This window comes from Primulina huaijiensis, chromosome 11, assembly GCF_012295235.1.
Source record: "Primulina huaijiensis isolate GDHJ02 chromosome 11, ASM1229523v2, whole genome shotgun sequence".
NCBI lineage: Eukaryota > Viridiplantae > Streptophyta > Magnoliopsida > Lamiales > Gesneriaceae > Primulina > Primulina huaijiensis.
In genome coordinates this window covers 1,829,775-1,839,454 of record NC_133316.1, presented here as the reverse complement: position 1 = coordinate 1,839,454, position 9,680 = coordinate 1,829,775, and the positions used below count along the sequence as shown (strand labels likewise).

Below are 9,680 nucleotides of genomic sequence, written 5' to 3'. Positions count from 1 at the left end.
AATATTTATGAGGTATTTATTCTCCTGTATTAAGAGAGTGTGTGTTCTATTTGAAAACACAGTGATATAAATTATACACCATAAAATATTATTAAATTATATACCATAAAATATTATAGTAAAATTCTTTTCATTTTGTCCGTGATTTTTACCCAAATAATTTTTTAAGAGTTTTCTACGTAAATCTCGATGTCCAATTTATACTTTATTTTCATATCATTATCTCAAGTTGTCGCACGTGATACCACCAATAAGAAAAACAACTACTGTTTTATTTATTCGCAGTTTTATGCCTTGAACGTTAGAGAAATGTCTAGAAAATAAGAAGCAAGCCCCTGACGTTATCTGCAAAACATAAACATCGGACATTCTAAAATTCCCAAATCTTTATTGCATGGATAGAAAAAAAGTTCCACGTGACACTGACGGGCATGCACTTTAACAACCATTCACAGATAACAGTTACTTAAATACAGAGTTTTGCCCCGACGAACAAAGTTCAACTCTAACTATATTCAGAATACAGAGAGTCGCGAGGAAAATATACACTCTTTCGACCAAATCTTTTCTCAGATTCCTTTGACAGTCCCGACGCAGCTACATCGTAAAACAGACATAAGGACAGTTCTAACTTCACTTATCTACCTTCCAAAACCATTGTTGGAGGCAGAATGTTGCCCGGACCAGTCCTCACGCCACCCTTGTGAAGCACAAGGGTCGAGCTTAATCTCAAGCATGATCTTGTGAGTGATTTGGAACATCATGTTGACTATCTAGAGGCATGTATTGCGACATTATAGCCCTTATCTCCGAGTCCATGTATGACTGGAAATGCAACCATGGAAAAAGAATTCAAGACTACAATTTTACACGATATTGCCAAGATAGTAGAGAAATATGCTGGCAATGATGATGAAGGAACCACAAAATATACATTAAAATTGATGAGGTAATATAAAAGGAGCTTTAGATTTAGTTTTGAAGGCTAGGTATGGATCAAGGTTTGGAAGCAAACGATGTCAGATGACCCCAAAAAAAAAAATTTGAACCAAAAATTAAAACAGGTGGAGTTGGCTCGCACACAACCACATCCACTGCGCAAACGTCAAGTTATTATACATCAAATTATTTCATTCACTTAATCTACAGATTGTTTTAGCAAGGGTATACCCTATCTAGATGACATACCATGTTTATAGTAAAAAATCTATAGATCTTGGGACAAGTAAAGCTGAAGTTGTTTTCATATCCCTAATAAAATAGTCTCTCAAACCAAGATAATACACTTTCAAATTTCAAATAACATACCTATAATATTGAAAAACTAAACAACCGGGCATATTCTTTCATAACATGATATTAGGGCAGAAAATATTGTCCTCAAAAGAACAAAATAAAATGCAACTTCTCTGATTCATTTTCCATAAACAAGTTCTTGAAAAATATTTTCCAAAAACAAAACCAGATATAGGCAAAGATATTCAACAAAAATATCACTTGAGTGTCAGAATACCAGGACAAGCATTAATGCATATGTATGCATAGAAACTTACCCTCAATCTATGTCTGTACACGAGATATGCTCCACCACAAGCGATAGCCAATCCAATCAAAACAACCCAAACAGCCACCCAAGAAGACTTCACCTCAGAAGCCCCCTTACCTGCAGAAGAAAAGAGAATAAAAATTAGTCGAAGACTACGAAAGGAGACCAAGTACATACAAAGTAACAACAATTTGTAATAAACTAACTTATGCAAGTATCATGGTCCCACATATATAACAAGTCCCCGCTACAAGTGCAATCATAACTGCCCCACGTATTCTTGCAGTTGCATTCAGGGCATTGACAGGCTTTCTTCTCCTTACATTCGTCAATATCTGTACGTCAAAGGAAAGAATGCACGGGCAAACGTCAAACTAGGAACAACATATAATCGCACAAGAATCCAACTCCTCATTTGGTTACACACTATTGGAAAAATCGAGCTCATATCGCTGAACAAAGTAGTAATTGGTGGTAACATGGAACTTGAAAACCCGAGCATCTAGTTTTGATCTTGTGCCACATAGGCAGCCATACAGTAACCTCAAATCAATTGTTGTTCCGCATCAACTTGATATTAATAGGTATTTGACAAATGACATTGACTTTGATACTTCTTGTAATATCTAACACCTGCTGCTCTACCAAATATTAATAATATAACTCGAAGCTTTTAACAACAATTCAAGTGCCACATTTAGATCACTATAGAGCATATGTAACCACACAGTTCAGTGAAGATAGGTAATTGTTGCTCTCCAACAATATTAATTGACAATTTCACAATTATCAACAACGTTGTCAAGGCAGTGGGCTCATCATTGTATAAAAAATCTGTACAGGAAAAACGTTTGATGACCTTACACAACATGTCAATACAATGAACCTCAAACAGCAAGAAGCAAGGGACACGTTTGATCGCTCCATCAAAACAGATTTACTTAAGACATTGGTTGTACTCAAAAGCCAAAACATGGAATAACTGTGATTGTGATATTAGCAAGGCTGACATACAGATGCTCCGAAAAAAATGGAAAAATGGGTTTTACAGAGTATAATAAATAAAGAGTTGATAATGTACGATAATAAAGAATACTGCTAGAAAAAACACACCAGTAAATTTTTTGTTTTAATTAAGTAGTATGAACATATATTAGGTGCTGTGGATTCACCCATGGAAAAGTGCAATATTTGCACTTTTATTATGTCTTAATTGATACTTACTTAACGTTTAAACTGTAAGAGCAGTTTTATGTGTTTTTGGTAGTTGTTTGTGTCGTTTGTAGGAATCAAGCTTATGCAAATATTTTGATACCAAGGAGTGAAATGGAAGGAAAACGATGAGTTGATGAACAGTGCCTCCCCGCCTAAAAGCCAGCGCGAGGCAAAACTGAGAGTTTAGGCAGAGAGAGAAAGGTCGCGCTGGGGCGCACTGCTGGGATGAAATCAGACGCACAGATCAGAAAAAGCAGCGCCCCAGCGCCACATTATAAGCTCTCTCGCGCCACACATTACAGCACCCCAGCGCCCCATTTCATGGGGGGCCGCGCTGCGGAGACTAGACAACACACTCAGGGACGGACTTAGACACGTGGCAGCGTCCGATCCAACGCGCACCTGCGCTGAGAGGTATGCAGAACAGGAACTCTTTGGTTTTGAGGGCTTTAAAAAAGCTGAAACCCTAGCCGCCATGGGGATGATTCAGCAGACGTACCGGACGAAAAAATATAGAAAAGAGAGAAAAGGGAGACGAGGCACAAGATCTTAGGACCAAGAGAACTGTGGTACGAAGACGAAGATCGCAAATTCCGAGGATGGAGAAGCATATTCGGCTTCGATTCTATTCTTCTCTTCTTCAAAATTCTTAGTTAAATGACGGGATTGAAAAATATGATTTGTTTTCCTTTCTTAGTCGTTATGAACTAATTCTATTATCTAGAGGATGACGTAGCATGACTTGAAATATGATTTTGATCTTTTGATTTAGATATTTAAGTTCATCGTTAAGTTTAATTGTGTTTTCTTGAATTGTTTGCATTCAATTACTTGATCACTAATTGAATCATTCTTATTTATTTGAAATTTATCACTCGAGAGAGGACATTTTGAATAGGATCCTAGGAAAATACATCATTTGTCTTTATAGATTTAATAAAACCTATAACTCCATTGAAGTCATCACAACAATTATTGTATCGTTAATGTGAATTGATATTTGATTTTTAATAGGAATATTGGAATCAATATTAGATAATCGAACTTCTAGCATTTGTCTCTCACTGATTCTTATCAGTATTAATCTTGTCTGCCGTTTATCATTTTCTACAAATTTTAGTTTATATTATAAATTTCATATTTGATTTTCTAGATAAAGTTAAGATTATTACACTACTTAGTATAAGATTAAATTATTCTTTCTCTGTGGGACGATATTCATATTTATTCCAGTACTAAAACTTGACACCGCACACTTGCGGTAAGACATCACATAACACCTATTCGTGAAAGATTGATCGTGCAACAGATGTGGTGTCGCTACCATTTTATGTCAGCCGTCGGGTAGGGTTAAACTAAATTTAAGAGTAACACACGACGACAATGTATCCACCTAAGAAGAAAACTTAGTTAATGGCTCGACAAGTAATGAAAAGGAAATAATATTCTGGTAAAAAATGTAGATATAAAAGTGTGATGCATGAGGTTTCCTTACCTATACAACTTTTAACACCGTCTCCTTTAAATCCAGGCGGACAAGAGCACTTCCCTTCTTCATAATCCTTTTGGCAAAATTTATTTATTTGTATAAAATATTCCACCACATCCATATATTGGATTAGAAAAAAGACCGAAACAAAAGTAATGAAATCACCAACCACACAAGCTGAGAAAACGATTCCATTTCTGTTTTCGTTCCAACAGCCTCCATGGCTGATTTGGCATCGCCCAGGACCAGTTGCTGCGTATGGAAGAAAATATTTCATTCACATAGTCCAACAATATTACATTGCAATGTTTATGCAAGTGTCCAATGATATCCTGTGAAACAAATATCACGGGGTTCATATTTGGAGCTATTATGTTGAACATCTATTATTCAGTACTCAGAAATTTTTTCACCTATTTCAGTTGCACCAGAAGTTAACATAAAACATAACACAAACATAACACGGGTCACCACTTCGTGGAGAATTTCCAATACAGCTTGAAAAGTTTCAAATAAAATAGATTAATCAAATGATTTGTGTGAGTGTGTGTGTGTGTGTGCACGCAAATGCCTACTTCTATCACAAATTTTCTGATAAAGTGATAGACACCATTTGTTACATTCAAATGACAAAACCAAATTTATTTACAAACCAGTGCAAGAGTTGTAAGCATCTCCCTTAAACTGCACGCCGTTAACCACAGGGCATTCACACACTTTTCCTCGAAACGTATCCTAAATCCACATACACAAATACGTTCAAAAGTTAATTTAAGCGGGAGGTAAGAATCTTAAAATTATACTGAAACACCTTGCAAGCCGTAAGATTAGCAGCCCTGTCCTGCCAGCAGCCACCATTATTTTCCAAGCATTCATTTGTTTCCACATCTGCAGTCAAGAAAGTAGAAACTCTCCTATAATGCATGATTTTATTAATCATTTACCAATCCGCCATTGGATTAACTCTATAAATAACTTACCACGGCATTAAAATAATAAAAAAAATAACTTACCGCCACTCAAACAAACTGAAGGTTCAGTAGTTTCTTCAAAACCTGAGCATAAAGCTTTTAACACAGCACCTTTCTCCAATTTACCTGAAAGCCGACACATTAAAGACTAGTATTTAGCCTGCTTAATGAAACTTTTGAAAGTCAAAAACTGACCTCGATATTGCCGATTATTCACAACTACTGTAGGCAATATGGTTACATCACCACGAGATCCTTTCCCAACCTGCAGATAAATTACTTTTCAGACATCTTACATGAGCATGATCTCATAGGAGCGTAACAAGGACGAACAGAACAGCAATCCGCAATGATTCAAAATCTTGATTACAAAACTCACTTGAGCATCCTGCTCCTCTTTCAAAACAGCATTGTCCGAATCATCCTCAGGGTTACCCATGCATTTTTCGATTTTTTTCGGATCAAGCCCTGATATGCCAGCCACAATGGAACACAATTATCAGAAACAATGCCAGACCGAAACAATTTACAAGTTACAACTAAAGACATGAAAGGTTACCTAATGATTTGATAACACCATCAGCACATTCTTTATTGTATTTCTTCTCCTTCATGGGGCATCTAATTTTGAAATCAGTAACGTAGTCCCACCAGATCCATGACTTTTGGGCCTCTTTTGCCACTCTAAACACACATAACTGTCTCAAGTTTTCAAGAACGACGTCTTTTCCTTCATAACCAGAGCTAAAATCCTCTTCGGGGTCTGGAGAACAATATCGTCCGTGGTTGATGCATTGAGACTTGCATTGCTTGCTTACAGTGAATGCATGAGGACAGAACCAAGTTATATAATGAGGTGTAAATTGAGTATAACCACCTTTCTCGAGAATTTGAGCTGCGCCCTTAAAATCTTTTAGAAATTCCATCAACATGTCACATTTAACTCCACACTCATCGTTGCTGTTACTCCACAGTTCATATTCAACTCGATCATCTGGATGTGGAACAGCTTCTCTCCAATCAAGATTCAGGTTCACCATATCACCACCATCCATTGCTTTCTTTAACCTTTCACCAAAATTTTTACTAATCAGTGCAGATGGTATTGTTATGTTCTCGATATATTTTCCAGATGCAGCATCTTCTTCAGGTGAATCCATAGTTATCAATGGTTCATCAACATCATCAGTAACTAGAACTGCAGCTGCACCGGAATTTTGAGCATTCCAAACCTTTAAAGCAAAAAAACATTCTGCAGTGCAACAGATATTTATTAAAAATTTGTGAAAATTATGTCCATAGAAACATATATAACAACATTCATATTTCCAAGACAATGGAATTTGGCAGCAAATTACAGGTAATTACTATAACTACGAAGTTTTCGTTTCAATGTAAAAGCAATACTCAACTTCATCGAGAAACAAAACCAACTTGAAAACAAATAAAATCCCATTTATGAACAAATGGATAAAGAGGAATAAACAACCTACCGAACCTTATTTAGCAAAATTCATGTATAAAGAAGAAATACTTCAGAAAGAGCTTCTAAAATTTATGTTTCACAAGTAACACAGAAATGTGGGGCAACTCAGACAAATTGTTCATTTCAACCAAAGTTTTAATAATGCTATCCCCTACTATATCCTAAACTATATTTAAATGAATTTTATCTTCTTTTATCATTGCTAACCAGTCTTCTTTTATCTCCCTCTTCCTTGGTTAATGTGTGTATTCCTCATGGTCTCACATTGCCTAAGTGAGGCATTTATTGGTCGCCTAAGTACATGTGTGTACCATCCAAAACTATGATAAATATTTTTATCTAAACAAATTAATTCAAAAATTAAAAATGTCCTTAGAATTAATCCATCAGCTAATTTTTCAGAATCCAAATTGCTCCTCGTACTCCATAATTCGGAAAAGGAGTCCTATCAAACCATTGGCTTCAAGAAGTAACTGAATCAACTGCTTAAACAAAATTAGGAAAGCAAATCACATTTGTCAATCTAAATGACTAATTCAAGGGCTGAGAGCATATCCTTGAGCTAAAAGATCTGACGTTAAGCACATATGAAACTCCAATGAAATGGTAGAACAAACTTGTTTGTTTGTAACATGAAAACCGGATTATTCTATGCTACACCTGGAATAAACTAACCCCGTGAAACCCAAAAGCCAGACTGTGACACTACGCACACCTGGGATTCACAACCCTCAAGGACTTTGCCAAAAATAGGCCAACACTGTCTCAGAAGAGAACTCTTTCACTAATCTTCAAAAGGGAAATAATCTATCTCAACCCAAAACGAACAGTTCCAAATTCAACCACCATGTAGCCAACTAAGCATAAAAAGGGAAAAAAGCATATTAAACCTCAACCCATAACCACATCATACAATAATTCACATAAGCGAATCGTACCCAGAGAGTATTTTAGAAATTATTAAATTTTAGCTCAAATTAACTAAATCCACAAAACGGGAATCTCTAAAACTCCATGCACCTCCACGATCAACAAGAACAAAGGTAGGTAAAGCTCCAGGCTTGCCCTTGAAAGAAACCCCAGAATCTCCGAACGGTTTGCACCCATCCTTATTGTCCTTCGAATACACCAAAGTTCCAGCCATGCTTCCACCATACTGCGGAATCCCAAAGTTGCCGATCGCACTGTCGTATGTACCCTTTAAGTCCTCGGGTGACGTCACCCTCAAACTGTTCTTCTCCACCACGAACGGACCCACAACTAATTCCGTGAAAATCAGGAGCAAAAACCCAAGGAAGAGTGCGCTTTTTGATCTTTTGGAACACCCCATTTACCAAGAATTCCAGAAGAAGCAATAAAACCTGCAATTTGTTAAATTATCTGTAAAAATCGGGGGCTTCGTTCTCACTTCTCCGGAGCTCCTGCAATAAATATCAGGAACACACGCATTGAATGCGTTATCAGTGCGTGAGATGTCGGTTGTGGAGCTTGAAACTATGCAAATATCAAATGGAAAACTGCGAAAGATTTGAGTTTTGCAATTTGGACTTTTGTCTAACTGCAGTAACTTGCAAAGCCCTCTACCTCAAATGCTTTCATTTGATAGTTAACTATCACATATCATATATTTTCAAAAAAAAAATTACGTTCATGAACATGCTGCCGCTCGTTTTAGATGTGTACCGGATAAACTTCGAGTTTATTAATTAAATATTTATTTATTTTATCAACTTTTAAACTCCCAAAAAAAATCATATATATATAACATTAACGTTTCAAGTTAAGAAACTCTAAATTAAGGATGTAAACGAATCCAGACGATTCGTAAACTGTTCTAGCCGATTCAAAAAATATTTTATTTATATTCGAGTTTATCAAATTCGAATCGAATATTTTCAAACTTTTTCCGAGCTGAACTCGAATCTAAATTATTTTGTTGGACTTAAATGAATTTATTTTATTTTTTATTTGGAGATTAATTATTGATCCTGTGTCGTCATTCAGATATTTGGACATATTAATTTGTGCATATCCGTTAGCCTCTCAATTTATTATTATTTTTTACTATAAAATTTATTTAGTTACACATTATTCACGTGGCATATGATTTCACTTCTACTGGAAAATTATTATTATCAGCGACGTGGCACATGTTGTGAAAAAGTAAAAATTTACGGTAAAAAGTAAAAATCTCAAACTCTCAAAATTATCACATTACACACTTTATAATATTTTTCTCTCAACTCAATTGTGATTTTCTTCACAAATGAGAGATCTATTTATAGAAAATTTTTACAAATAATCCAAAAATAAAATACATCATTACCTACATCATCACACACTAATTTTCAATATCCAACACCTAATTTTACCTCATTTTCAACATTCAACATTCACATTTTCAACACAAATATTTAACACATTTTTAAATAATTTTTCAACACTCCCCCTTGTGATGATGATCATAATGATTGTATACATTACGTGTTTTTATACTGCCTCATTAAAAACCTTACTAGGAAAAACCCATTGGGATAAAAACCATAGTAAGGGAAAAAGAGTGCAGTCACGTAAACTCCCCCTCATGTTGACACGAACAATTCTTCACAAATTTCGTAGATTGCGCATCCCAATATTATATATGTGCTTTCTGAATATTGTCGTAGGAAGTGCCTTTGTGAAGAGATCTGATGAGTTTTCACTTGATTGAATGTGACGAACATCAATACATTTATTCTTCTCAAGCTCCTTGGTGAATGCGAAGAACTTAGGAGGAATATGTTTAGTTCTGTCGCTTTTTATGTATCCTTCTTTCATTTGAGCAACACATGCAGCATTATCTTCATATAGTATCACAGGCTTCTCGTCGAATGATAATCCGCATGAGATTTGGATATGTTGAGTCATTGATTTTAACCACACACATTCACGGCTTGCTTCATGTAGTGCAATAATCTCGGCATGATTTGATGA

General features: G+C 35.6%; 1 protein-coding gene across 1 annotated transcript; it reads right to left on the bottom strand.

Annotated features, from left to right (window-relative positions):
* Positions 1 to 366: 366 nt before the first annotated feature.
* On the bottom strand, positions 367 to 8,286 carry LOC140987415 (vacuolar-sorting receptor 4-like). Its single transcript, XM_073455909.1, has 12 exons — positions 7,728 to 8,286; positions 5,781 to 6,473; positions 5,601 to 5,689; positions 5,417 to 5,486; positions 5,264 to 5,347; positions 5,062 to 5,138; positions 4,904 to 4,985; positions 4,420 to 4,502; positions 4,257 to 4,323; positions 1,753 to 1,881; positions 1,554 to 1,663; positions 367 to 825 (listed from the first exon to the last, which is right to left on the bottom strand). The coding sequence occupies exons 1-12, from the start codon at positions 8,035 to 8,037 to the stop codon at positions 730 to 732; spliced, it is 1,890 nt and encodes a 629-aa protein (XP_073312010.1). The 5' UTR covers positions 8,038 to 8,286; the 3' UTR covers positions 367 to 729.
* Between the last annotated feature and the right edge of the window lie 1,394 nt (positions 8,287 to 9,680).